This window comes from Sardina pilchardus, chromosome 11, assembly GCF_963854185.1.
Source record: "Sardina pilchardus chromosome 11, fSarPil1.1, whole genome shotgun sequence".
Lineage (NCBI taxonomy): Eukaryota > Metazoa > Chordata > Actinopteri > Clupeiformes > Clupeidae > Sardina > Sardina pilchardus.
Window position 1 is genome coordinate 26,007,673 of NC_085004.1, and position 13,730 is coordinate 26,021,402.

Here is a 13,730-nt window from a genome sequence, read left to right on the forward strand (position 1 = left end):
CACACGGGAGCCTGTTAGATGGGGGCAAACAGGGAAGATGGGGGCGGAAGAGTCACGCGACCACAAAAGCAAGAGGGTCTAATGAACTCACTGCTCCCTGCATCGTGCACCAACCACATAGTCTCAGTGGGTGGCCTACAACTACAGCCAAAAAGCAGGTCATTGAGGCTTTACGTTGTGTTGTAGAACGAAAACTAAGGTGTTATAAGTTTGTCGAAACTAAAAGTGAAATGAGTCCTGCAAAGATGGTTTTGCTTGGCATACAGTATGTGCATGCGGTTTGTTGGTTTGTAAATTCTCCTTCACACCACAAAGCTGTGGCTTCCCCCCTCCAAACCCACTCTCTTCCGCATTAACACCACTGAACCTGTGCGTATGTGTGTGTGTGTGTGTGTCTCTCTCTGTTCCCTTACCGTGCTCTCGCCCCGTACGGCAGGTCTACGAGGTAAGAGTGTGTGAGGCGCAAGAAGCACCTGCTCTGTCCTGCCTGTCCTGCCTAACCCAGCATCTCTAGAGCCTGTCCTGCCTAACCCAGCATCTCTAGAGCCTGTCCTGCCTAACCCAGCATCTCTAGAGCCTGTCCTGCCTAACCCAGCATCTCTAGAGCCTGTCCTGCCTATAACCCAGCATCTCTAGAGCCTGTCCTGCCTAACCCAGCATCTCTAGAGCCTGTCCTGCCTAACCCAGCATCTCTAGAGCCTGTCCTGCCTAACCCAGCATCTCTAGAGCCTGGCCCACTAACCCCCCCTCTGTTTTCTCCTCGAGTCTTCTCCTTTTGTTCACCTTTTGCCCTTTTTATTCCTCTTTTTCGTTCTTGCTCGGAGCTTGTTTTCTTAATGATCCCTCGTAACTCTTTAAAGAGTCCTGTGACACAAACTTGCTGTGCTGCATTATGGCATTTTGAGGAAAGAAATATGTTGATCATTTGCTGGGAGGGTGTTGCAGTTTCAGGCATTATATGGCCTGAAGTGCTTTAACAGAGTCCAAGTTATAATCTGTCTAATAGTAAGCATTAAGTAAAAATGTAAAATAACTACTTCACAGAAGAACTGCAACATAATTGTCCTGTACGAGAACCATTGAAAATCATGAAATCCCTGAAGATAATGGACGGTTGGACTGTAATATGTAAATCTATGGGGTTTTAACTCCTGTTGGTAGAGAAAGGAGCCCCTCTAAGTATTTACAAGCGACTCCAGCACACAGCTTCAGACGTTTGTGTTTACAGCCCTGTTCCTGTCCAACCTGATGGACCCGCCTCTCTCTCTTTCTTTTCCTCTCTCTCTCTCTCTCTCTCTCTCGCTTTCTCTCTCTCTCTTTTCTCTCACTTTCTCTCTCTTTTCTTCTTGCTTCTTGCACTGTTTGACCTGCTGCTGTCTTGTAATACTCCCAGAGCCCGTGTATGAGACTGTTATACACACATCCCTTTCACTCACATATTCTTTCTATTTCTTCCTCTCTCTTGTTGCTGTAGTTACGGAGCTCCTTCAAGCAGGCCTTCGGCAAGAAGAAGTCCCCGAAGTCGGCGTCCTCCCACTCGGACATTGAGGAGATGACCGACTCGTCCCTCCCCTCGTCACCAAAGCTGCCTCACAACGGCTCTGCCTCCTCCACTCCCATGCGCAGAACCTCACATTCCAACTCAATGTAAGCAATGTCAACGGAACTGGATCAGAATGAATTGACCTCTTTGAGCTTTTTTTTTTTTTTTGTCATGCATTTCATATTTTGTATATTTATAATGTATATGCTTTTGTTAACATAATCCCCTGATTTGTGTGTGTGTGTGTGTGTGTGTGTGTGTGTAGGATGTCGGACTGCCTGGACAGTGAGGCGGACACGGTGATGCAGTTGCGGACGGAGCTCAGGGAGAAGGAGATGAAGCTGACCGACATCCGTCTGGAGGCGCTCAGCTCCGCTCACCAGCTGGACCAGCTCAGGGAGGCCATGAACCACATGCAGGTGAGACCAGCACACACACACACACACACACACACACACACACACACCAGGTCCACACACAGCTCTCTCTCTCTCTCTCTCTCTCTCTCTCTCTCTCTCTCTCTCTCGCAGGGTCTACAGTGTACATAGAGCAGGTCCACACACAGCGCTCTCTCTCTTTCTCTCTCTCACTATCTCTCTCTTTTTCCTCTGTCTCTCTCTCAGGGTCCACATAGAGCCGGTTCACATATTGACCAGTTAGAGTGGCAACATTACTAAGCTTGACCGTGTGTGTGTGCGTGTGTGTTTGTGTTTCAGTCTGATATCGAAAAGCTGAAGCTGGAGAATGACCGTCTGAAGCTGGATACCCACGGCAGCAGCAGAGCCTCCTCCCAGAGCTCCACACACCACCCCAGCACGCCCACCCCCGGCCTCTCCCAGCACAGCGTCAACCTCACCGACTCCACCAGCTTCGGTGAGACTTAGTGCTTGGGTTTATGTGTTTTTTAAATTGGGGTTTGTGTGTGTGTGTGTGTGTGTGTGTGTGTGTGTGTGTGTGTGTGTTTCAATGATGGTGTGTTTGTTAATGTACTGTATGTGTGTGTGTGTGTGTATGTATGTGTATATGTACATGTTTTTTATTGGGGAGAGGGGTGTGTTGTGTGTGTGTGTGTGTGTGTGTGTGTGTGTGTGTGTGTGTGTGTGTGTGTGTGTGTGTGTGTGTGTGTGTGTGTGTGTGTGTGTGTGTGTTTTACTTCCTCCACTAACCTATGTGCTGTCCCTCTCAGATATGTTACTAGATGACTCCGGGGCTGAGGGAAGCTCTCGTAAGGATGGCCGGAACGTGAAGATCGTGGTCAGCCTGGATGAGGACTGCAAGTGGAGAGAGGTGAGGACCAGAGTGCAGATGGACCAACATACCACTCATAACAATGTGTGTTAGAATGGAGACCTTAATTCCTCCCTGCCTAATGTTTCTCTTTATTTCTCTCCTTCTATCTCTCTCCCTCTCGCTCTCTCTTTCTCCTCTCTTTCTTTCTCTCTCTCTTTCTCTCTCCTTTCCTCTCATAGGATTGCCGACCTAATGAGTTCCTTATTGGTTGCATTGGAGTAAGTGGCAAGACCAAATGGGATGTTCTTGATGGTGTGGTACGGCGGTTGTTCAAGGTAAGTGCTAAGTCCTGTCTTTTAGGTGTAAGGTAGAACAGTGTGTGGGATTTCTCACCTTCCCTGACAATAACCTGTTAAAGCAATGCAGAGTATATTAGTGTGTGGATGTAGAGGCTCATCATGTCTTTTTGTGTGTGTGTGCGCGTGTGTGTGTGTCAGGAGTACATCAGGCACGTGGACCCCGCAAATCATCTGGGCCTGAGCTCGGACAGTGTCGAGGGCTACCGCATCGGAGACTTGCTTCGACCCACTGGCGCTCAGACCCCCGAGCTCTTGCCCTGTGGCTACCTGGTGGGGGACAACAACACAATCAACATCTCATTAAAAGGTACACACACACACTTACAACACAGAGACACATGCACTCATGTTGCATGATCTTATGCGTAGTGTAGACATTTACTTTTGCTATGACTAATCAAGTGTTAAAAAAAAATGCAGGATTTTTTTTTTATGGTATAAGCAAGTGGTTAAACCGCTTTGATGTATAACAGTTAAACCATACATTTAGTTTTCCTTGATGTAAAAGTAATTGAGTAACTTAATTGTGTTTGTGAGAACACTGTATGTGTAAGTCAGTAGTCTAACTGAAGCCCTATGCTGTGCATGAGTTGATGTCATATTTATGTGCTTTGTCTCCCCCTGCAGGCGTGAGTGAGCAATCGCAGGACAGCCTGGTGTTCGAGACCCTCATCCCCAAGCCAATGCTGCAGCGGTACATCTCCCTGCTGCTGGAGCACCGCCGTATCATCCTCTCCGGGCCCAGCGGCACCGGCAAGACCCACCTGGCGGCCCGGCTGGCCGAGCACCTGGTGCTGCAGGAGGGCCGGGAGCCCAGCGAGGCCACCATCGCTACCTTCAACGTCGACCACAAGTCCAGCAAGGTGGGGAATGACTAGAGGAGATGGCAGGACATGTTGCCTTCACTGCGAAAAGAGGTGTCAGGGCCACTGGGAAATTAGTTATGGGATAATTTCTGAGGAAAGCCAACTCCATGACACAAGTGTGGCCCAATAATTTTTTTGTTAGAGAAGGAATTATTTGAGTCTGGTCAGGCATCTAGGCATCTTATTATTTTTGGTTGCGTACTGGTCCGCCAGTGATTAATTATTAGTTCATTATTTAGTTGTGTGTCCTGCTTAATAAATCGTGACAATTGCAGAGTGTAGGACCGTTGGTCATCATCCAACAGAGGATTTATTTTCTGTTCCTGAGAGTCATGAATGTGCTTCTCTGGACGGACTTCCCCTGAGAGATCTTAACACTGTGTGATTGCGCTCCCTATCTGCAGGAGCTGCGTCAGTACCTGTCCAGCCTGGGGGAGCAGTGCAGTGTGGAGGGGCAGCAGGCACATGCGCCCCTAGTGGTCATCCTGGACAACCTGCACCACGTCAGCTCCCTGGGGGAGATCTTCAACGGCCTGCTCAACTGCAAGTACCAGCGCTGGTGAGTTCAAAGCAACGTTCGAGATGTTCCTCTCACTACGTGTCCCTCTCTGCTCCCCGTAGTTCATTTCCTGGCGTTCAGATTCACATAATGTAAACATTGATGTGTCCTTAATGAATCTGTCTGTATTGAACTCCTCTGTCTGCTTCGCTCCCTGCAGTCCTTACATCATCGGCACCATGAGTCAGGCTACTTCCTCCTCTCCAAACCTGCAGCTTCACCACAACTTCAGGTAACACCATCTCTATATATGGTATTAAAATTGTCTATGAGGGAAAGTTTCCCCTGCATCTAAGGTCTGTGTAAAAAAATAAAAGTGGTAATAATAGATGTTTGACCAGTAGATGGCAGCAGTTGGTTTTCATGTGCGTATCCCTGCGTGTGCTTCAGGTGGGTGCTGTGTGCCAATCACATGGAGCCTGTGAAGGGCTTCCTGGGCCGCTACCTGCGCAGGAAGCTGATCGAGACGGAGATCAGCAGCCGCACCAGGAACCAGGAGCTGGTGAAGATCATCGACTGGATCCCGCGCGTATGGCATCACCTCAACCGATTCCTAGAGGCTCACAGCTCCTCAGATGTCACCATCGGTAAGAAAAACAACAGTGACCTGCAAGTCATAATGATAATTATTAATTTAATAATGCAATATTTTCATCAGAAGCTTGAGATAGGGGGTTCGTTGGTGATCATAGGGAGATAGTTGGTGTAGGTGTCAGTAGAAGTTCGAGGTGATTCACTGCTGCGTGCCCATTGGTTGTGCAGGTCCACGCCTCTTCCTGTCCTGCCCCATGGATGTGGACGGCTCCAGGGTCTGGTTCACTGACCTGTGGAACTACTCCATCATCCCCTACATGCTGGAGGCAGTCAGGGAGGGCCTGCAGGTACTAACACACCTCTGTGGATTCATTTTCCCATTTTATCTTAACACACACACACACACACACACATGATACATAAGGCAACATTTGAACAATGTTGCCAGGCAATGTTCCTAAGTATTGTTGTTTGGAACATTTCCATTGATGTTTGGCAACATTTTTCTGGAGAACTTAAATTGTCCATAGAAAATGTTATATTATTCAATCAGATCACATTGAACCGTTTTCAATAACATCAGCAAAAGGTTGCCCCATGTATCATCACTGTTACACATATTGTCCACAAGTACGCTTGTCTTACATGCATCACGCATGTAAGACATGCGTGATTAGTAGTTGGATCTCTTTACAGACAAAACAGTTGTACATTACATTATATCTAAATAGATTACTTTGACAGACTCGTACGTTGTTATCTTCACATAACTGGTTTCTTTTAGTCATCTGAACACTGTTAAATGGGCCTCTCTCTCTCTTTCACTGTCCAGTTGTATGGCCGCCGAGCACATTGGGAAGACCCTGCCAAGTGGGTCCTGGAGACGTTCCCATGGGCACTGAGCCCCCAGCAGCCCGATTGGCCAGCGCTGCTGCAGCTCCGCCCAGAGGACGTGGGCTACGACGGCTACTCTGCCCCCAGGGAGGGCGTGTCCAAGCCGTCCACTCAGAGCGACAGTGACGCTGACCCTCTGGTGAGAGACATAAACTGAATGACCATTACACAACTAACTAAGCAGGGTTTCTGCTAATGTTCCCATTCAAGTGTCTGGTACTTTGAAGACATTTGAGGGTACTGGTGGTTAAAAACAAATTATTGTGTCACTCATCCAAACATGCATGCATTTGTATCTTGAATAGTAACCTGTCAGTGATCTTATGTATGACGACTGTAACATTACACTTACTGTTGTTAGATAAAAGCTAGTTGAGAACTTGTTTCAGTTGTTCTTTAATAGATCTTTATTAGCACATATCAGCACATTCCATCATTACATACGTAAGAGAGAGAGTGTGAGAGAGAGAGAGAGAGAGAATATTGAATGGATGTTTTCCTTTTTCAGATGAACATGCTGATGAGACTAAAGGAGGCTGCCAACTGCTCCAGTCCACAGAGCTACGACAGCGACTCCAACAGCAACAGTCACCATGACGACATCCTTGACTCCTCCCTGGAGTCCACGCTGTGATCAACCCTTTTTTCTTGATTTTTTTAATTTCACAAATGACTTCGGTTTTAATTTTATGTTATGGCCAGGCAACAAAATCGAATCGCCTCTGTAAGTGTAACCTTATCTTCAGTCATGAACGAACACTTTGGGTGCTGGTAACCCAAAACCAGAGAAGACGTGACCACAAAGACGTGAGAAGACATTAAAACTGCACTACTTCTATTTTTGCAACTATATTTCAAGGGGCTTTTTGCAAGCATTGTTGGATGTGAAAATGGGAGTTGGAAAAAAAAGAGACTTTAAAAGCATTTAACACTGTGGAGGAAGTATTTTTGTCCAAATCCATTACCTCACAAAACCCTCTCATCCCCCATTGTGCTAAATGGTATCCAGAGGAACACTTGGTGCTAACGGCCCCCTCTGCTGGCTGTTTGTGTCACTGCATGGAGCCCATGTCACCCCTACTTGTAGCAGCCTCACACTTTACACACTGTCCTCTCAACTTCACTCTGACCACCATTAACCAGCACTTCCTCGCCCAGCCATTGGACAGGTCATCATCACACCGTCACCATCTCCTGTTCAATCTAGCAACGCTTCATCAGACCAGCAGGAGGCGCTAGCCAAACATCATCTCCATGGCTGTTATATAGCAATGCACAAGTTAATGGTGTAAGGAGCACAGCATAATCAATCTATAATGGTAGCATTACAATATGGAGCACATATGAAAACTCAGTACAAGACTATTCATCATCATGGTCTCCTAACCAGTTTTGAGATGGTACTCGTATATATCTGCAATGAATATCACCGGCACATTTTTGAAAGGGAGATGTCATCAGTCAACTCTCTGATCAGGCAAAGCAAAGTCACTGACATGCTGGAAAGATAGGATGTTCAACACTCTCGTCATGGTTCTGATTGGATCGTGTGAGAGATTGCCCTTCCCAACCCCCTGCCCACGTGACCGTTTTTTGGGCTTGGGTTCGAGGGGGGAGGGGGGTGAACTTACATGAAGTGCTTTTTTCTACCTTAAGTTTACCCTAAATGCCTGAGCGTCTGCTGAGCATTGCGTGAAGCCTTGAACAAACTTTTGCCTTCCGGCTGACCAAAAAAAAACAAAACAACAACAAACCCTGTCCAGTCAGTCAGGGTGGTCACCTGGAGGCATCTCATGGTGCATCTGTCCATCTTCAGCAGAGGCAAAGTGCTGCTGGACCATCGCATCCTGTGCTCTCTCAGACAGGGAGCTGTAGCACAAGCTTCTACGAGCATCTCTTTTTTCTCTTTTCTTTTTGGTGCTGAAATCAGACTCTGAAAATACAAAATAAAAAAAACAGATGCCTTACGTTTTTGTAATGAAATGAGTACGGTGTGCATTAGTGGGGGGGTTTTGTTTTTGTTTGTTTGTTTTCCTTTTTGTGGGATTGTTTTGCTACTGAAACACAGGGCTGTATGATGCTACTTTCTTTGGACTCTGCTTGCTCCACATTGACCCTTAGTGAAGTGGCATCCTTCTTCATATCGAAACCCAATGCCATGTTTGTTAGGGGAGCAAAAATTGATCAAAGAAAAATATCAAGAATATGGATATAAATTGTTTTTCTAAGCTCAATGCTTCAGTCAGGATCGTGAAATGCTGTAAAATATCGTTTCTTTTGCACTGATCCGTCAGTGTTTAGCCTGAAATAAGTCAGGTTTTCATGCCCTAAAGCAAGTCCTCCTTTTTACAATACGAATGATGCCTGAGTGAAATCTTTCTGAATAAGGTTATTTTTTATACCTCATCAACCTTTGGGCCTTTGTCATGCTTCTAGTGAGACCTAACTGCTTGGGGAAAAAATTTAATTGTAGCTTTGGTGCTACAGATATGTTCAAATCACTGTCGGCCATCGTGTATGCTGCTGTATGTTGTCATTTGGCTTTAATTGATTGGTTGATTAAATTGGACAGGCTGAAGAGTTGGAGCCTCAACATGAACATTCTTGCGTAAGATGTTTATTGTTATCATTATTCTGATTTGAACGTGTATTAAACCTGCAGCCTTGCAGCCTCTCTGGCTTCCGTGACATTTCAGCGTGTGTGCCCTGTCTACCAATCCTATGCAACATCATTTTGGATTTGAAATGGAAGCCAAATACCTTTTGTTTAGTTTTTGTTTGTTTGTTTGTTCTTCAAACATCTTCAGCACTGCCAAGACTATGTACATTGTGTAAATATATATATATATAGTTTGTGAATATTGTTTTGTTGTCACCATGAGTTCCCAGGGCTTTGTGTACACATGCAAGCACAAGAGATGTGTATGTTTTGTGTGTGTCCCAGAGTGAAAATCAGACGTCTGGATGTGCTAAATTAAAGGAGGGTTTGTCTGCCAGAGAAATTTGTCCATACACACAAGTCTGTTGACGCTGTGCTTTTTCCTTTGTACAGTTTTGCCTTGTACGATAAAGCCATGTAAATATTTGCATACCAGCTGCAATTTTTGATGATATTTCAAGCCATTTATAACAGAGCTTGAAGATATGTGAGTATTTTATGGACAACCTTTCTGTTTTCATCTTCCAGGTGTTTAGAGTTCATCATAACCTATTTTTGATGATATTTCAAGCCATTTATAACAGAGCTTGGAGATACAGTATGTGAGTATTTTATGGACAACATTTCTTTTCATCTGCCAGGTGTTTAGAGTTCATCATAAACTAACTGTAAAAAGAGCAAGTCAGTTGAACTATGAATCTGATGATCTCTGTGCCAGTCTTAAATTATTTGTAATTCAATAAATGATTGATTATTTATTCATAGTGGAAATGAAATGTGATTATGTGATGGGACAAAATGTATTCTTGATAAGGGGTTGTTTTGTATTTCTGATATTTCGCCTCTTAAAATATATAGTTATTTTGAGAGGGGAGTTCAGGACTGAAGCATGCCTTTCCCAAGCAATAAATAAGGGCTCTCTTGTCAAACCTTGTCTTAGTTCCTTATTGGTTGTCATTCATATTTCAGATATAAGTTAACTATAATATAGACCTTTTTAAGGAATCCTTCCTCACAATGAGCATAAGCATTAAATCAGGCAACTAAAACGTCCTTCTGATCTAACACTGGAGCTGAACAATAAATGTAGAGGAAGAGTCACACATGAAATTCGGATTCCTGATCAGTTAACAAACTTTTCAACTTTATAGCCAACTTATTTTGTTACAAACAAATAACCATATAAATTATGGGTTTGGTCTAAAAATTTACTTGGTATCTGTACAAAACATTAACACAAATGTGTGCTGTAAAATACAACATAAATCCATATAAATTATACACAAAATGTCTACAGTTCTTAATATAAAATTATATCTATATGGAAAGTTCAGTCATCTTAATATTCTTGGTATAAAATATCCATACAAAAATAATTGTACAAAACACTGTACAGTTCTAAAAAGCTGTGCAAGACAGCAAATCATTTAAGAAGTATATCCTGATATTAACATCCACTGCCTGCGATCTGAGAGATAACAATGAGATACATTCTTTTGAATGAATTGGATTAAATTAAACGGATACATCCTCTTATAAGTAGCCTCATATTTTTGTGCTTATTAACAGTCAGTTTGAGGACCACATGGAGACTGGTTACGAGACGGTAATTTCGTCTTCTGAGTCTGAAAAGTCCGAATGTTTGCTGGAGAGCGATGGAGACGACATGCTCGATGTGACGCTTCTGGAGAGGTCGCGTGTTGCTGGTGAATGGCAGAAGTGTGGTGCGCTCGCACTTTCTCCGTCGAACGCCTCCTCGTCGTCGTCGTCTTCCTCTGAGGACTTCTTGCAAACATCGCTGAGATCTGGATTAGGGTTGGTTTTCGTGGGAAGAGTTTGCTCCCTGCAACCACCCGAGGACAGCAGCTCTCTCTCCTTTGAATTCCTCCATTTCATACGCCGGTTCTGGAACCAGATTTTGACCTAAAACATAAGGATAGAACATCATGAGTCAATCAAACCTCTTCTGAATTCTGAATCTTGTTGTATTCTTATACTATTTATTCTACACAGCAGTCTAGACAAACTTACTCTTACTCTACTTACTGATTGTAGTAGAGGGGAAAGCTTACCTGTGAGTCTTTAAGGCCAAGTTTGGCAGCGAGTTTCTTCCTGTCAGGCTTGCTGATGTATTTCTGCTTCTGGAACATTTTCTCCAGGGCTTTGCGCTGCACATCAGAGAAGACGGCCCGTCTGAGCATGCCTCTTCTCGGCTTTCCTCTGGCAGCCAACGGCCAGGCAAAAGTCCCTGGGATCGGAACCACAGATGAGGAAGCTGTGGAAGAAAAAAACAAGTTGTTATGAAGTGTTCCTTGTTAGACTACATTGGACATGTCAGAAAATGTTTTCCTCAGTATTACGCGTTGACAGCCAGTCTAAGTCCTGTTAACGAAGACGTTGAGGGGGCCATTAAGTACTATGTATTAAACAGAATTCAATATTTTCCTTTAGTCGTGAAACTCCTCTCCGTTTTCAGTGAAATGGCACGAGGTGACTAATTAGCACATTGCCCGGATCTACTCCGCATTGGTATGGTAAAAAGGGAGAGTATCCTTTTTTTAGCAACCCCCCAATGACGGACAGAGGAGTTAATAAAGCGTGAACGGTAATTGTGTAGTAATGAACTGACGGAGAAAAGACTCCGGACAGGCAGCTAAGGCCATATATTATTTCCACAAAAGGAGATTTACACTTTCAAACTAAACACAACTGCATGCCAGCATACTGATGACCGGGGCCCGTTTTTTTGCCCCCAAATCATTTTCATTAAATGAACACGAAAAGCTATTCAGGGCGCTCAAGTTGTTTTGTTGAAGTATTCAGCGAAGCTCATGAAAAGAAGTGCACTCTATTATCATTTGTCTGAAAGAAATCATGGACTAGCCGCCTTAGTCTTCCTCTAAAAGATTATTCTAAGGCTCTCAATGAATGGATCGCAACTATTCAAGGAGAAATCAAGGAGTAGCCTGTTTGAGGCCCAAGTGTGTTTGCAGATCATTTAGTGACACGTTGGGCCTATAGGCCTAATAAACTGGCAGCTTGTTTTGATGTCTGGTTTTGGAATGTGTAACACATAGGATTTTTTTTTTAATTGAGCAGTCTTTAAAAAATAACTTTTTTTAATAAGATGCTGCTTTCCGTTTCTCTAAGCTTTAACTGTTCACTTGGTGTTGGACCATCACAGGTATGTCTCTACAACAACACTCTATGTGGTCTTGTGAGAATATTGAACACATTCAATGGTGCCTAATGGAGAAATTAGTCCATGACCGGTGAACGCCCCTCTGCCGCCTGGTAAAAGTCAATCCTCCCTGGGACTGTGTGTGGTTTGCCCCGGAGGGAGCTGGCCAGATTGGTCATGGTGCTGAAAGCATTGTTGGCAGCCAGTGGATTGAGTGGCCCCACACTGTGGGAAAACCGAGAACCTGCTGTAACGCCAAAATGCATTCGGTGCAGGAGGGAGGAAACCCTGCCTCGCGCTTGAACCGTGACTATTGCGCCTAATTTGTAGATTTAAGAGGGGGAAGAGGGTGCGCTGTCAAAGAAGTCAGTGCCCGCGCTAAATGGGGCATCGAATTGGCGAGACTTGTCTCGACAATGCTAGCCTATGTCAGACCTCTGTATGTTCTCCGGTAATAGAGAAAGCCACTGGAAAATGGACAAATGTAAAGAAGTGCCAATGTAGATCATGTGACATACCTGGGAAGTATGATGACCGGACGAACGGGTAAAATGATCCGTCAACATAAGGGAAGGAGAATGCCTTGGCGTGTGGATGTTGGACACAGGGTGGAGATGACGCTGTTGGAAAAAAATATATTAAATTAGTATATAAAAAACAACCAGCTCTCTCACTGTTTACATGCTAATGTGCTCATATAGACTTGCGATTCCAGAAGTGGTGTAACTCATACAGAGGTGCGGCAAATGTTGGAAAAGTTTTGCAGTTTGCTAAAAGTCTAGCTACATGCATTTTCTTCATGCATACAGTGGTTGTATACAACTACAGAAATAAAACATGCCGGTTTGCCTTGTAAAAAGAAACACTCACCTTTCTTGGGCGATGGTGCCAGAATAGCGTTCATTCCGAATTTCAGATAAGCTGGATCTTTGGTGGCGGGTGAAGTTTTAGGGTTGCAAGAAACATGCGTCCTTGAAACAGTGGTGGTTACGCGCTCCAGTAAGCTGTGGTTGACTGGCATGTTGTGGGTTATAGAAAGTGGCGGAGAGCTGCTCGGCGCCGGGACCGGTCGGTTCAAGTATGCCGGTCTACCAAAGCGCAGGAGGTCATCTACCATGAAGCCGGATGGAGAGGGAATCGTCGCCTGAAATGATGGATGCCACGCCGCTGTTGGTCGCAGAAGACCCGGGTACATCGCTGGTGGTGCAATAACGCTGGGGATCATCATCGTCCTGTCTAGATAAGTGCGATTACAAAGTCTTAGAGTGAAGTATTCCGCTGCCCAGAGGAAAATCTCTTCTCGTTTAAGCTCCTGATAGAAAGTCTGATCGCGATCATCTGAGCCCTCTTGGGTGGAAAGTGGCTTTATAAGGGACGGCCAAACAACTTGGGTCCTAGGCTGACAGGCACAACAATGCGGCTCAATAAAGTCCTCCGCAAGAGGCTCTTTCAAGCGGGGTAGAGAGCCGTCTGATTGGCCAGTGAGTGCAATTTATGATTGGATTAGACTTCATAAGATCGCAGTAGACAATGCCCGCCCAACAAAGAAGGCGTAGTCATCAGTTTTGCATATTGACTAAGTTTCATTGATGCTCTGATGTATTATAGATGGGAGCAGGCACGCACAAGCTAATTAAATGGCTATAATTGATGGACCCAAATTTAGAAATCTAAAGGACCGGCTTTGCCAAATGAATACACAAGACCCAATGGGCGGGTAACCGTCTGTTGAGAAATAGTCGTAAACTGGTGCAGAAAATTATTATAAAATTAACTTGGTTGCGATGTACACATTTTAATACATGAAACACATGCAGTTAAACTTGAAATTCAAGATTGATGTTTAAAAAACGTGTGAATTTAGGCTACAGCCTACTAACTGCCCATTGAACAAAAGTTGTCCTA

The 13,730-nt window shown here is 44.6% G+C and overlaps 2 protein-coding genes across 2 annotated transcripts in view; one reads left to right on the forward strand and one right to left on the reverse strand.

The window, feature by feature from the left end:
* nav2a (neuron navigator 2a) overlaps positions 1-9,566 on the forward strand; it is a 218,943-nt gene extending 209,377 nt beyond the window's left edge. Inside the window, exons 23-35 of the mRNA XM_062548737.1 lie at positions 1,475-1,647; positions 1,809-1,962; positions 2,260-2,416; positions 2,730-2,830; positions 3,013-3,108; positions 3,271-3,439; positions 3,760-3,995; positions 4,403-4,557; positions 4,718-4,789; positions 4,948-5,144; positions 5,320-5,438; positions 5,924-6,124; positions 6,494-9,566. Coding sequence (XP_062404721.1) covers positions 1,475-1,647; positions 1,809-1,962; positions 2,260-2,416; positions 2,730-2,830; positions 3,013-3,108; positions 3,271-3,439; positions 3,760-3,995; positions 4,403-4,557; positions 4,718-4,789; positions 4,948-5,144; positions 5,320-5,438; positions 5,924-6,124; positions 6,494-6,619 — 1,956 coding nt within the window. The 3' untranslated portion in view covers positions 6,620-9,566. The remainder of the gene's footprint in view (positions 1-1,474; positions 1,648-1,808; positions 1,963-2,259; positions 2,417-2,729; positions 2,831-3,012; positions 3,109-3,270; positions 3,440-3,759; positions 3,996-4,402; positions 4,558-4,717; positions 4,790-4,947; positions 5,145-5,319; positions 5,439-5,923; positions 6,125-6,493) is intronic.
* Positions 9,567-9,839: 273 nt separating this feature from the next.
* dbx1a (developing brain homeobox 1a) lies at positions 9,840-13,218 on the reverse strand. The gene is made up of 4 exons (XM_062549485.1): positions 12,696-13,218; positions 12,344-12,445; positions 10,717-10,919; positions 9,840-10,567 (listed from the first exon to the last, which is right to left on the reverse strand). The coding sequence occupies exons 1-4, from the start codon at positions 13,051-13,053 to the stop codon at positions 10,241-10,243; spliced, it is 990 nt and encodes a 329-aa protein (XP_062405469.1). The 5' UTR covers positions 13,054-13,218; the 3' UTR covers positions 9,840-10,240.
* Between the last annotated feature and the right edge of the window lie 512 nt (positions 13,219-13,730).